Genomic DNA, 16,018 nt, shown 5'->3' on the forward strand with positions numbered 1-16,018 from the left:
CAATTGGTTGCTAGGTCCTCTGATATCTGTCTTTTTGAATTCTGAAAGTCCCGAATGCAGTCTATCTAAATCCCGGCATTGTTGAGAATCATTTTCTTTCATCAGATAAAATTAGTCAATTTCCATCCCAAAAATCCTCCTTTTTGAGGAAAGAAAAGCTTTGGCAGAGCTTTAAGCACTTACAACGGGAGCTTTTCCGACTACTTCAAGCCCGGCATTAGATACTCTGATTAGTCTACCACCACTTCATGTTTTCATACAAGGAGAGGCCTTGAAGGCCATCTGCAGGCTGAAACACAATGGGAATTGGTACGGCCCCTGTCCGGCATTGGATAACAGTGTAGGCATGGACTTGACTCCATGCCATCCAGAGTCGTGCTTGACAAGAGATACAGTGTGGTGCTGCCAGACACTCAACTGTCGTCAAATTCAGAAAATGCGCCCGGCAAATACTGTTTTCGCTTTTTGACGGATGGCTCCAGGTCCGATCACGGCTCCGGAATTCAGCGCACGTGGAATTCAGCGCACGTGGAATTCAGCGGGACAAAACTGCACTTTGCTCTTGGAATGCATGCATCTGTGTTTCAAGAGGAGGTGTATGTTGTTCAAGGGCAGTCGAGTCCGGTAAATCCAGGCTGTCGGTAGACATAATAGCCTTATGCTAACAGGGGTCCCCCCGGGATACGTGGGTATTGTGGGTAACGAGATCTTTGACTCTATAGCCAGAATGGGCTCTGAAGCTAACTTCCTTGGCCCGGCGCACATTCTGCCGCTCTCTTCTGTAGCCATCAAAGCCACGGTTAGCAAACGGGTTACTCTAACCCACAAGCGGGCTTGCAGGTTGAAAGAGGCTGCAGATGGGCAAAACTGACGTTTGCCTGTCATGTCCGTCCGACTGTCGCACTTCCTCGTGCCCCTAAGCAGAGGAGACTGTAGGAGGCTGGTTGGACTGATGACGGGCCACTTCGCTCGAATCAGGCTTGAGATCTTTGGCACTGCTCAGATTTCTTTGGAGGTCGAGTAGGTTTAAAGAAAATTAAAAAGGGAATCCGAGTGCTGTACAATAGACATAATTCTGTCTGAGTGCTGCACTTGCTAGTCTGTCACGACAAGAAAATAGCACTTGCAACACCTTTTTTATAAAACAGCTGAGTTTGTATTTAGCGGAGAATTGTGGTTTTCGCATGCGAAAAAATAACAGCCAAAAATTATCGCCACACACAACAGTTAGCCGAAGGGATAAATTGCATAGGCTTTAAGTAGCAGTTAGCAAACATCAGTTAATAGAGCGGCGTACTAGTATAATATAGTAGTAGATTTGATTAGGAAATTGATCGTAGGTTTGTAGGAAATTCATATTCTTAGTAATGGTGGTGATAGATGCTATGCCATCATATCCATTTCTATCAACAATCCAGTCAACAAGTGTTAGAGCAGAATGGTGTTTCTCATCGAAACCAGCAGTACTTTAATCTCAAAAGTAACTCGCTAGCGGAAGATGTATAACTTTTGTAAATGGGGTCGTACGTTAATCAGATTCGACTAATGTGAACTAGACAGTGCAGTATACAAACAGATAAACAGTGGAGCACGTAAATTTCGAAATAAAGATGTCCATCACTCAAAACATTTTCTTTTTATTTAATAAACAAACTATTCAAAAACAAAGGATTCTACACTTTATTTCATTTCGGAACAATTTCGGAAAATTGGCATCTCTAACTGATGCATACATATATTCCTTTTGAAGTGTTCCTTCGAACTTCTTAAATTTGGGCTGTCCTTCTTGATGTCCTATAAACGGATAAAGTTTTAAGCAGCCACTGAAGAGCGGATAGTTTTTTTACTGATAAACTTTTCCATGGCGGGAAACTCACTCGGTTAAGGAAATCTAAAAAGGCTGTATACATTTATACCATTGCTGTCTTTTTTCAGTGTAGCCCACTTCACCACCATTGTGGTGACAAATAAAAATTGCCGGAACCACGGAAAAGTTGAAAGTGTGTGGCAGCTATAATCGCAGGTTGAGATAAATAAGCGTATTGGCAAATATGATTACGTGGATTATAATTTTTAATACAAGAACAGTGATGATGTTGGTGCTTACTATAATTTTGTTGATAATGACTTTATGCATTAATAAAACCGACGAACGATGACGCTGATCATTTTATTGTGCAAAATTGCAAATTGCATTCTTTACTGAATAATGGGTTGTTGGTTGGGTGGGGATGAATACCAAAGAAATTGCATTCAAAATATTTGCATTTTACGGACACTCATCAAACGGCGGTTTGTTTGCCTGTTTGTGCTTGGCTAGCGTACAAGTTATAGTAGTTGCAGGGAGGACCACAGCGTTGAGTGTCCACTCTGTAGTTGGCATAGCTGAACTTTTTTTCGTTGAGGTATCACTTTTACGTATGTCCGAGTAGTTAATACGCAACAAAACACTCTTGCTCGCCAATAAACTACAAGCGTTTGAATGAAGGACTACGCTTCTTCTTTTGCTTTTGCTCCTAAGTATAATATTTAGCTGCTTTTCTCATATCGTCTTAGTAAATATTGTGTTGCAAGTGCAACTAACCAACCTCAAACCCTAACGACATTGTTGTCTTGTTTTTTGTTTGTTTTCAATTCCTTCTTCTATACCATCACACTGCCATTTTTCCCTTGATGGTAGTTAACACAAAACTTTTAAACCCCCATTGTCTGCTCGAACTTTTCGTCTTGTCTCCGTCTGTGCCTTTGTTGTGGCATTTCAGTTCAGGGTCTGCATGAAATTACATACACAAATGGAGGACCTGCTAAAGTGAGTCACTAGTAAGTAAACAGAGAAGGTAGCGTAGGTACAAGTGTTTCAAAAATAGAATAAATAATCGGTCACCAGCGAATTGCCCATCGTACGCTCATTCAGGCAGGCCAGTGGACTTCAAGTAAAAAGAAAAAATCTACACTAATAATCTGTAAGCGTTGGTTTCATGCCCACTCAGTACTTTAATTCTCTGTTATCCTTGGTGCAATTTTGTCTTTCTAATATATTATTTGAGTTACTTTGCCTGTGTGTATGCATGTGTGTGTGTGAGTATGTTTTATTTTTGTTTTCTTGCTTTTTGCTGACTTTGGGCCAACAACTTGGAAAAGTTGTAATGCAAAGCGTTGGAAGTCAAATAGGAAACTCAAATTATTGCATATTGTATGTTCCTCTTTGGGCTTCTGTTGCGTCAATATTTGCAGGCTTTAGATGGGCACAAGACGAAACTTTCAACTTTTTAATTTTGTTCTTTGAGGTCGTGTTACTGTATTGTTGAAGCGATCAGCGGTTGTAAGTATTATGGGATTTAACTTTTAACAACAATATAGGAATAGGAAGGTTCTATTTAGAAATATGTTGTCACGTATGGACATTCGTACGAAATTAAAATCATGGAAATTTAAGTAAAAGTAAAAATCAGGTTGGTAATTCTCAAGTGCTACAGTTCGTGTTTGTGCGTGCATAGCGAAATCTAGGTCAAGTAGTCCATAGACACTATTTAACTCAATAAAAGCCCTCGTAATAGGAGCAAAGTTATGGCAGTTTAATTTGACTGTTTTGAAGTTAAATGGACTTTAGGCCTCTTCTATTCGCCATTTTTCCTCTCGCTATCTTTAAATTCGATTAACTTAACGAAAAATTTGCAGGCGAAATCAACAACAAAGTTATCGAGCAAGATTCGCCGGTAGCGAGTATGGCCATAGCTCATTAGACTGGTATAACTCACTGCCTTACCAACTCATGTAATTCAAGGCAGCTCTATTCCCGCGTTGCCAATATATGTTCATTTATACCTTTTGCTTTATAAATTCGCCACTTGCTAACGCTTGGCGAAAAGAAGAGGCCTATTATTATTATTACTTCGCTACTCCGCAAAAGAGGCAGCTTTACTAAGACAAAGGTTGCTCAGAATTTGGTACTATTTGATTAAAATGCCGGTTGCTGGGGCATCGACAGGCACTCTCTCGACAGTGCGGGCAGCTCTAACTAAGCTTCAGCGCTTAGCATGCGTATGCATCCCGGGAACAGTGTGGACCTGCCATACAACTGCGACTGAGGTGACGCTTGAGCTGACACTGCTCCATATAGTGATTCAGCAATCGCCAAGCGTACTTTGTTGAATAATACTAGGGAAGGATTCGGAAAAGGAAAAGTGATGTCATCTAAGAACAAGGAATTGCTGAGTCTGCAGCTCCCACTTACCCAGCTACTAAAGTCATCAAATTCAAAAAGAAGTTCAGAACGGGCAGTTCAGTCAAGGTTAACTGGAATACATCAGCATTTGAAAGGAAGCTCCAGGAGTGTACCCTGCACTGGTGCACAGATAGCTCGATGACACCAGAAGGCATTGGCGGTAGAATCGCCGCCGATGGGTAGTTTTCCAAGCACCTTCCAAGCGGAGGAGTGAGCATCTGTCCTTGGAACTCAAGGTTTTGTCATTCTGTGAGATTAAGTCCTCCCTGCTGAATCTGTTAGGAACAGACAATCGCATCTGGCTAATTTGGGTTCAAGGGCCCAGGGTATAACCAGGAATGAAGCAGCGGATACATTGGCAAAAGAAGATGCGGCCTCGTCATTAATAGGAGGCGAGCCCATCCTTGCTATGGGACAGCACACCATCAAGGAGTAGCTTAGGAGTGAAGAGATAGAGGTAGGTTTAAAAAACGCATAACTCTCCCCAAGAATAAACTGATAATGCCCACGGTCCAATGATTCTTCTCGCTTCTACGACCAAATCCCAGAAGACTACAATGAACCTTCTCCTTAAATGCAGTGCTAAAGCGCAGAGAAGTTTGAGACATCTCGGCCATTTGCTGCCGGAGAAAAGGCACATACGTTCAGCCCAACCAAGCTCTATCTTAAGTGTAATAAGGGAACTGGGTCTGTATGAAATACTGTGATAAGTAGAGCGCACAAAGTGGGGTAAAAAACCTCAAATAAATTTAAACATCTAAGCATGATTTACGAATGTAAAACGAGAGTCAATGGTCTCGTCCAGATCAGAAAACTCTTAAGGTTTAGAGCGAACAACATTTGATGAAGTATAAGAGGAAGGAATAACAATCTCAATTTTTAAAAAGGTGAGATAAAAAACATTTCTTTATATTAAGTGAAAGGTTATTTTGGACACTCGAAGCGAAAAGGTTGCTTTAATTTTGCTGCACTTAAGAAGCATCCGATTCAAAAGTTACTTACTAAACAGTATTGGAGTAAAAACTTTCATTGGTTAAAACACAATTCGATGACATTAATAAAGAGGGAATAGGGCCAATAATACTCCGCTGTGGACATTTGAAGAAGCTACAAAAGTGTAGGATTTAGTGTATTCAGTTTGCAAGAAGAGCTACAGTATTGTTAAAATACCATGAGATTGGTAACTGTGGAGCGCCTACAAATAAAATCATACTGACGCGGGTCTATTATTTTTTTAGGGCAAACAGTAATTTATTGTTGACTAACTTATCCAAGAGTTTGGAAATAGGTTTGTAATTTCTAACATCGTTTTTATTTCCATACTAATAGATTAAAAATGAGATTTAGTGGTACGCAGTTAGGCGAGAAAAAATAAGGAAATCCCATCCAGGTCATTCTTCAATGACTTTTGAAGAGCAGCAATGCCATTAATGATGCCTATTCCAGTCACTGATATCGAACCAATTTCGACAGTTGGCGGAACATTAATATCGAAAGGCATGTCAGAAACCTCAAAATTAGAAACAAAATTTGATTTGAATAAATCTGCGAATATAGTTACGGAGTTGCATAAGGTCACTGAGAAATTCTTATTGTAGGTCATATAGGTAGGAATATTTGTGCAGCCACTCTTTGAACGTATATACTTCCAAAACGCTTTAGGGTTTGATTTCAGTTCTTCTTCTCTCTCATTTTAAATGCGTACATGTTCGATTACGTATTAATAGATTGCAGCCACATTGAATTTGAAATAACATTGTACATGGTACCGTTATACAGGGCCCGCCATCTATCGTTACGGACTTAAACTAGGTATTATTTGAAGAATAGTAACACTTAGCTGTCATTTGATTTGACAGAAAATTAGTTTTATTCTTCTGCGAACGAAAATGATTGTGTATACGCTCAAAGAACGCTGGGAAATATTGCGACATTACTTTGAAAATCATGGTAATGTTGCAGAATGTGTACGAAAATTACGTACGGCAATGGGAAGAAGAAAAGCACCGAGGCAGCCATATGAATGAAGTTGTGTTCCATCATTAACCGGAAGGATTGTACTTCAAAATAAAAAAAAAAAAACAGTTTGGAAAAATATTGTGTAGTTTCGTTCTTATAGCATTTTTAATTCCGTAAAGTTATATAGCGGACCCTATATAACATAACAGCTGAATAAATTCATAACATATTTTTTAATAGTTGTTTGTCCGAATAATTCTTCGCGTCAAAGCCTTAGTGCTGGAATATAAAAACAGCCTTAGCAAAATAAAAAGTAAATTCGAATAGGTGGCTCCAATGGTACACCCTTTATCATAAGAAATGAGAGAATATAGCATATTGGAATTTTTTCCTACTGAAACCTATGCCATGAAAAGTTGAAAAAAAATTTAGATTAGTAATTTTCTGTGAGGCTAGCGAACCCATTAAACTCACCCGGAGCCCGGGAGCTCAGCTCAAGAGAAGGATAGCTTATTTTAGAACTTTTTAATTTTTGAATTAATTGAATATTATTTCTTATTTGAATAAAAAATTTTGATATTATATCATTCAAACAAAAGTGTTCATATATTTTTTCAAAATTGCGTATTTCATTTATGTGCCTATAAAGTAATAACGAAAATAAAAAGAAATATTACATTTCAGTCAATAAACTACATAAAACTAAATTTAGTAGCAGTCAAGTCGTCGCTGCAAAATCGCTTTAAGTTTTAAACTGCATTCAAAGCCGTTTCGTTTGATAAAATTTCATTCGAATTTTCGGTAATACTCTCAGTCTCAGTATTATTATCGTCCATAGTTTCCATGTTTTCATCAGTAACAAAATCCTAACCGAGATCTAAGTTTTCTGTTATTATCTGTTCTTATAAATTCCTCACAATTTGAATTAGGTTCCCCAAGGATTTTGGATAACTCAAATAACAAAGCCAACGTTGTTAGCGGCAAGTCCTCTTCGGGCTTGAACTCAGTAGACATTTTTCTGTTTTTGACAAGCCCTGTTTTGTGGAAAGAGTTTTTTATGGTGTCCGTTGGAACCTTTACGCAGGATTCTTTTACGAAATGTATTGCCTCTAAGGCATTTATAATTTTTTTTAGTCAAACCAGCCTTCAAGCTTACCAAGATATGCTTACGCTAAAGGTTTCGATAATAAATTTTGCAATTTGGAATCATTTCTTGATCTAAAGGTTAGCAAACTGAAGTAGTACTACTCGTACTAGGTAGAAATATTAATTTGATATTCTTTAAACGTATATCACGAGAGAAAGATGCTGCGTTGCTCAGAAATATGTAGTATCAAATCACTGCGCAAAGCAAACTAAATGTGTGCATGAAAAAACATCACACTTTACCCGGAAGTTTCTTTTTTTCCATTTAGTAAGAATGTATGTAAGTAAGTAGCAGCTCACTCAAATATTTTACATTTTATACGCCTATGAGGAGTTCGAATCCGCTCAACTTTTGACGTGAAATGTGTTCATAATTTACTTAAAGGTTTGACATTTACGAAATGGGACGCTATACGCTTGAACACAATTGGGAAATATTGGAAACCTATTTCCAAAGTGAGGAGTCTTCTTCTGCTTTTCTGATTTTCACATCGGTGGCTACGTCAATAAGGATTTGGGGCTCAGAAAATCCACACGTTACTGTAGAGAAGCAAATTCATCCACAACGAGTCACTGTTTGGTGCGGTTTTTGGTCTGGCGGCACCATCGGGCCATTTTTTTGTTGTTGTTTCCAAAAATTGAAGAGGATGACTTGGACGACATTTGGTTTCAACAGGACGGTGCAACTTGTCACACTGCTAAAGTTACACTCGAACTTTTGACTACCGTTTTTGCAAACCGAATAATCAGCCGAAATTCCGATATCAATTGGCCGCCTCGGAGCTGTGATTTAAGCCCGTTGGACTATTTTTTGTGGGGAGCCGTTAAGGACAATTGCTATGCGATTGATGCTTTAAAACACGAAATCGAAGTTGCCATTCATGGAATTGGAGCCCAAACAATCGAAAATGTGCTTAAAAATTGGGTTGATCAAATGGCCACTGTAAAGCCAGTCGTGGCAGTCATTTGAACGATATTATTTTTCATTCATAAATTACAATGTTCAATCTTCAAAATAAAAAAAAAAGTTTGAAAAAATATTGATTAATTTTTTTTTATAGCCGATTCAAAAAGCAAATTTTACATGGCCCACCCTATACATATCCAGCAAAAGAAAGCTCAGTTGTAAACAGAAATGTAAGCATTATAAATATATATTTCTTCTTTTAAGATGGAAATTGTGAGCTGCAGTTTCCATGCTTATTACGAACCTTAAGTAAACAGCAAGTCCAGTTAAACATAATTTTGCTACTTAAAAAAAAATTCACTGAAAAAGCTTAAAACTTGGTGACCTCTTTAAATTAGAAATTCATGCACAGTACCCGCAAAATTAGCCAAGCTTACATTATTTCCATACGTGGCACATCAAGGGTTAATCCTGCTTAAACGACTTACATGAAAGTACCAACGAAAAACAATGCTAAATGGGTAGCATTACGAACGCTGTGGCATGACATGGTATCCGTTTGGCGTACCTTAAATGCGGCAAGTGGGTAAACGAAGTGAAATGCAATTTAAACAAAATTCGTGCATTCAAGTGCGACAAAGTATTTTCGTGGCTGTCGGGTCATAAAAGTGGCACTCGTGCCACAACAGCCAGTATCAGCGCCAATGCCAAGCCAAACAAATGCCAGCCAACAAAATTTGCTGTTTTCGGATATATGTAAGCAACAACAATAATACGCTTTATATAAAAATATCACAAACGTGTTGCCACTTGTAAATGTCAGAGTAACAAATGAAAAAGGCAATTGCATGCAGTGACGACAAACAACAACTACGACACGCAAAAGCGTAACTACAATAAGGCATATATGTGTATGTATATGTATATGTATGCATATGTACACAATAACAAAGCACGACAAAAAGTGATAAAGCATTGAAAAGTTACTATAACAACAACAACAACAACGCTGCAACATATTACATGACAAATATAGTAGTGTTAATAGCAGGTGTACCAATAAACGGCTAAGAGCAATCGTCGACACAGCACTCTCTACAACACATGCTAAAAATTAGTAAATATTTGGGTTAATTTCACTAGCAATGGCATTTTTTTTTTTTTTAATTTTTTTTTTTTACTGAAATACTGCATTTACACGTTTGCCATTTAAAATCTGCATTTCTAGAAACTTTCTAATATACATTTCGAAACCAAACAGCTGTCAAGTGCTTTGGGTAAAATTCTTCTCCATCTACTGTTTGCCTAATTTACATACCTGTCATCCGTCGGTTTATATGTCACAATGTACTTCTCAATCGGATGCGCATTCAAATCGATCATCGTTTGCCAGGATACGCGTACGGTTGTGGGTGTGAGGAAAGTAACGGTTATATTCTCGGGAGTGGCCGGTATGGTGCCTGCAATTGATTGAAAAATTATATTATATTAAATTAACCCCTCAATGTAAGAGCGCAGTAGAAATACCAACACTCATATAAACCGCAATACAAATACAAATGCATATAATTTTATAAATAAAACTAAGCACACGCTTAGTAGTTGCAAATAAAAATAGGGAAATTAAATTACTTATACGCCAAAGTGGGTCATGGCTGCAACATATTTACATACATATACTTGTAGCAGGTCGCCAACGGGTTGTAGGCGAGGCGGGTATGGTGTATCGGTAGAATACAAACCAACGAAGTAAACCAATGAGGGAAATAAATAAAATGAGTGCTTAAGCTTGCGCGCCAGTTACTGAAGCAGCGGGATCTGGCTACTTGCGAGGACAAATATACAAATATTTGTTTACACAACAAAAACGCCGCAAAGGACAGAACAAGGAAATCAAGGCAGGACAGCGTAACACAATCCGTTGCGACCCCGCTGAGTATATGCAATTTAATTGACACAAAAATTGACGCTTGGAAAGTTGAATTGGTGGCCGCATATGGTCAATGCATAAGTGAATGATAGGTATGGTTGTGTGAAGGACTGACTGCATGGACGAAAATATAATGCGAGCTCTTATAATTGCATACATACATACATAGTAAAGTATGTAAATGAACGGTTACGCAAAAGAAATTTCTGAAATCTAAAAATAACAAATATCTCACATACATCCAAATGAGTAGATATGTGCGTGTATAAGCAGGAAAATTGTACTTTGTCATTTGATCAAAAAATAACAAATGATTGGCGCGTACACTTCTGGTAAGTGTTTGGCCGAGATTCTCCTCCTATTTGTGGTGCGCGTCTTGATGTTGTTCCCCAAATGGAGGGGCCTACAGTTTTATACCTATTCCGAACGGCCGATTCATTTACTCTAAGATTGTATAAACCTTACACACTGGACTAACAAATTTGACTAACTAAAAATGTATGACTACGAGTCTAAAGGTGCAAGCATTAACCCAAATCGAGACGTCAGGAGAACAGAATCTAAACTAACACTACTGAATGTTCCATTGAATTCGATGAGAGGACTTGCAATAGGGCAAAAAATTATATTATAGTTAGCTTTAATTAACATTTTTCTAATAGCGGTCGCCCCTCGGCAGGCAATGGCAAACCTCCGAGTGTATTTCTGCCATGAAAAAGCTCCTCATAAAAATATCTGCCATTCGGAGTCGACTTGAAACTGTAGGTCCCTCCATTTGTGGAACAACATCAAGACGCACACCACAAATAGGAGGAGGAGCTCGGCCAAACACCTAACAGAAGTGTACGCGCCAATTATTTATTTTTTTTTATTTTAATTAACTTCACCATAAATGGAAACTGCAGCGTAGTGTTCGTAGCACAACGTTAAAGCTTATCATTTCAAGTACTTCCGCCCAATCAATGAGATCAGAAATGGTATCATAAACAAATAACTGCAATTAAAGGGTTTTCTTCCATTCAAGTGACTTCATTCCAAAAAGCATACAACATGCAGTATAGATCGGATGGCAAAGGTACAAACAAATAAAGTGGCTTGAAAGCAAAATGAATGAAACTCTCAATTCGATAGGAAAAGTTGGATAGATTGAATTACTGATTATAGAAAACTATTCCAACTTCGATCGCACTAAAGACTAGAATAAAATTTGTCTTCCGTATGGATCTTTAGAGCCCCTACCATAGATTAGAGTACGATTTAAAGGTAACAAAGTTACACTGTAGGCTGGCGGCAAGGATAATCTGCCTCATCAGAGCCCTCTACGAGAACTACGAACTGGCAGTGCTTCACAATTGCACCATCAGCGACCCATTCACTCTCAACGCGGGCGTAAGGCAAAGTTGTCCCCTGTCGCCCCTTCTCTTCGCGATCGTCCTACACGACGTTATGGGCAAACTGACCCTGCTCAGAAGAGGGATCTTATGGAGTTTCACCAAACATCTCGAGGACCTGGACTTCGCCAATGACATCTGCCTCTATGACATGCAAGCAAAGACGGACATACTAGTCACGCTGGCGAGAACTGTCGGACTGAAGGTATATCGCCAAGACGAAAGCTATAGGAGTCAACCACAATAAAGCAAGAAATAAAATGGTTGACGGGTGTCCGATGGAATTTGCCGAAAGCTTCTGCTACCTCGGCTGCACTTTAACGACAAACGGCGAGGGAGTTGAAGATGTCAACTGCAGCCTAAAAAAAGCGAGAGCGGTGTTCGGGAGAATGCATACAGTTTGGGCGAAATCGCAAATCTCCCGACACACTAAACTGCGAATATTCAGTTCATGTGGGAAGTCAGTATTGTTTTACAGAAGTGATACATGGCTGGTCTCCAACACCATCACAGAGAGGCTATGATCTTTTGTCAACAAATATCTCCGCATCATCTGTATGATTAGCATACAGCAGATACTTTGAGAGATTTAAAAATGTTCTTTTATCATTAATAAAAAAAGAAAAAAAATTTGTCGAAGAGTACTACATTGCGGTACCCCGGATGTGGCAAAAAAAGCATTTTCAATTTTTACAAAATACGAACTAATCCAACATAAGAAAACTGATTCGAACTCTTCCGTTCTGAAATAATATAATATCACGAACAGCGAAAATAAAGCAAGATTCGTCCAACGTCCATAGTCAAATCTATGCTCTTGCAGGTCTACTATTTCCTTAAAATAATTTCCTTTGACAATTTCTTCGGAAATTTTTGAACAATTAGAAAGTTTAAAGATGAGTCTATAGTTCGTTCCATCGTTTTTATTACCTAATTTACAAATCCGCGCAATCGGTGCAATCGATGCAACTTCTATAAACATCTATAAAAACACCTTCAATAAGTGACGGATTGAAAATGTATTTAATGTGAGTTGCTTGCACTACTCACAGGCAAGGAGCGTGGCGGCTTCGCCTGAAATCGACCGAAGTTTGGTTCAGCCCTAAAATCGGGGCTCGGTCGTTCTCTCTCCCCTTTTTACATCCGTAACCGTGGTAGTCGCCGTAGCCGAATGGGTTGGTGTATGACTATCATTCGGTAGTGATCAGGTTTGAATCTCCGGGAACGAAACAGCAAAATAATAGAAACATTTTTATCTAATAGCGGTCGCCCCTCGGTAGGATATGGCAAACTTCCGGGTGTATTTCTGAAAACGCATTCCATTTGTGCAACAACATCTAAATGCACGCCACAAATAGAAGGAGCTCGGCGAAATACCTGACAGCAGTGAACGCACCAATTATTTATTTATTTTTTTATAGTTAAATTAAAAATAAAAGTTATTTAAATTAGTTACATTCACTTTGCTACAAGGTTACCTTTTTAGCAAAACAATTTTTATTTTTTTTTAATTCTTCCAGCGGTACTTTTAAACGTTAAAATAAATATTTAAATAAATTAAATGGAAAACGAATTATAAACTTCTGTGCCGTCTCAACTTTGATAAGTCAGTATTTGTTGCCAAACGACTCTAAATATGTTTAAATTTCAGCAAAACCGGGCATTAGCAAAGCATGCTGCGCTCTGCACCGAATTATATTTTTCTAATATAGTATACTCTCTAATACTTTACAAGTTAATTTGGATAAATTGAAAAAAATACTAATTTATTACAATTACTGGAAAATATTTTTTTAAGAGTTTTCTATATAATTTATTAATAACACTTTCTGGCGGACAAAAATTTTGTATACTCCCACCGGTATCGGCCCCTACAAATTAACTACCTTGCCAACAAAGTTTTGTCGTAACCTCCATCAACCCTAATTCACAGTTTCCTGTTTATTGGAAACCAGTATTCGATAATGTACAGCCAGGAAGTTGAAGGGGTGGCTGCGCTGGAGTCACGGCAAGCGTCAGTTCGTCAGTTATTGTATGACGGCTACAGGCATTTTAGCATAACTGAAGCTAAACAAAGAAAACTGAATTGAGCGAGTAACTATGTCACGAATGAATGCACAGAAGCGCTGAAATGGGAGCGGGCAGGACTGTGGAAGGACTTCAGTAGTTTCCATACTAAAATCACTTAAATAATTCCAACCGCCGGCAGTCAATTCCATTAGCATTTTATGCCATGACAGCTGAATGGTTACAATGTGTGGCATACAATTACACAGTGTTGTGGGTACACCCAGCAAGCACAAGAAAGAATATCCTCCGACGCTTGATATACCTTTAGATTTAAAGTTGAGTTCCAGCACTCTTTACCCGTATCATTTGATATTTCACTATTTTATCCAGCCCTACGCCTCTTAGCACTTTCTCTTGCAATTTTATTTTGTATACAAAACTTTTACTCAAAAAAGTATAGATAATTAATTCAAAACGTGGTTAATATTTTATTCTGGAGCGTACCCTACTTGCCTATTTCATTTTCAGTTTTTTGTGTCATTAAATAAATCTACTTTTCCGTAACTTATAAGACTTCTTATCAATTAAATACAGACAGGCATATATGTTTATACATAAATATTTCCAAATGCAATTATTTGAAAAGTAACCGAAATATTGGCGGTACCTAAACCAAATAAAAATGCTACGCTAGCAGAACCTATTTCAAAAATCAACATCAACTTTTTCAAAAATCTTGGAAAAGCTCCTTTTTAATCTCATTGAGTCCATACGGACACAAATAAACCACCGGTTTGGATTTCGTTGTTTCGTTTTTTTAAGAGGAGGTAAGCATCAAAAGCCTACTTGGTCAGTTGGCCGCCGGTATGGGACTTTAACCCTAACTAAAACCACCTCTCGTGCGAACCAGTTCAGAATTAGACGTAGCCATTCGATGATAGAACAAATCAACAACTTACACACAAACAAACTACGATATAGTCTAGAAACAAGCTATCTTCCTTAACGTAGCCAACGCCTTTGGAAAAGTTTTGCAACTTGTAAAGGCTTTAAAAGTTGAAAACTTCCCAAATGACTACTACCAAATGTTGGTAACTTATATAGAGGACAGGTTATATGTATGTAATGAACGCGGAAGCTCCTCAAGGAAGCGTGCTACGCCCCATATTGAACTTCGAACATATAGCTGCTATACCGAATCCGACTACAAAAATCAGTATGATTGCTATATTCGCTGACAATACAGTTCTTATAGGTATCGCACAGCACACGCCACTCAAAAACTACAATCCGAGCTAAAAAATTACTTGACGGGCTTAAAGAGTAGAGAGTTGATATAAATAGTGACAAGACGATCTAGGTTATCTGTAGTAAAATAAAAATTTGTAACAGCCCCCATAAAATATTTAATACTGCCATGAATACAGACACTAAGGCCAAACATCTAGAAATTACTATCGACGCAAAGTTAAATTAGAAAATACATAGTATTAAAACACGAAATGAGATTAAAAATTGCAGACATCTCCGAAGGAAATCAAAATTCTTCTTCTTCTTGATTTGCGCGATAACCCCGTACCGGATTTTAGCCAAGTTTAACAAAACTTTTTCTTTCTCGTGCTGACCGCCCCCTGTTGGGCACACCAAGAAAACCCAAGTCATTCTCCACCTGGTCTTTCCAACGCAAAGGAGACCTTCCTCTTCCTCTGCTACCACCAGCTGGTACCGCATCGAATACTTTCGGAACCGGAGCGTTTGTATCCAATCGGACGACATGACCCAGCTAACGAAGCCTCTGGATCTTTATTCGTTAGACTAAAGGTCAATTGGTTGCAAAGCTCATACAGCTCATCGTTCCATCGCCTGCGATACTCGCCGTTGCTAATGTGCAATGGTCCAAAAATCTTGCGCAGAATCTTTCTCTCAAACATTTTAAGGGACGCCTCATCGGATGTTGTCATCGTCCAAACTTCTGCGTCATACGATATGGGACGGGCATGATGAGAACCTTATAAAGTGTTAGTTTTGTTCGTCGAGAGAGGACTTTACTACTGAACTGCCTACTTAGTCCAAAACAGCACTTGTTGGCAAGCGATATTTTCCGTTGGATTTCAAGGCTAAGAAGAATTACTATGTAACTACGAAAATGTTCATGTAAAAAAGTGCATTTTAAGTTGAAAATACCACAGTCCGCTTGTTGAACTATCTCATTTAAAATGCAGCTCAAAATTGATTTCAATCAAAGAGGTTTGTTGGGTATACGTAAACACATATATATACATATAACGGTATTCGCATAGGCTTACAGCGGATATGTATTTTATAAGGGAAATTGAAGAGAATATGTGAAGATATAGAAAAGATTTCCTTTTTCTATTTTTGCCTTATTAATACGTTTTTTTTTAACTATGTAACTTTGTAACTGACTTAAAATTTAGTACCGTTAAAGA

At 38.2% G+C, this 16,018-nt stretch overlaps 1 protein-coding gene across 1 annotated transcript in view; it reads right to left on the minus strand.

Annotated features, from left to right (window-relative positions):
- LOC128866369 (uncharacterized) overlaps positions 1-16,018 on the minus strand; it is a 189,880-nt gene that overhangs the window by 100,601 nt on the left and 73,261 nt on the right. The window contains 1 exon segment of the mRNA XM_054107040.1: positions 9,556-9,697. Coding sequence (XP_053963015.1) covers positions 9,556-9,697 — 142 coding nt within the window.

The sequence above is a fragment of the Anastrepha ludens genome, chromosome 6 (genome assembly GCF_028408465.1).
Source record: "Anastrepha ludens isolate Willacy chromosome 6, idAnaLude1.1, whole genome shotgun sequence".
NCBI classification, from domain to species: domain Eukaryota; kingdom Metazoa; phylum Arthropoda; class Insecta; order Diptera; family Tephritidae; genus Anastrepha; species Anastrepha ludens.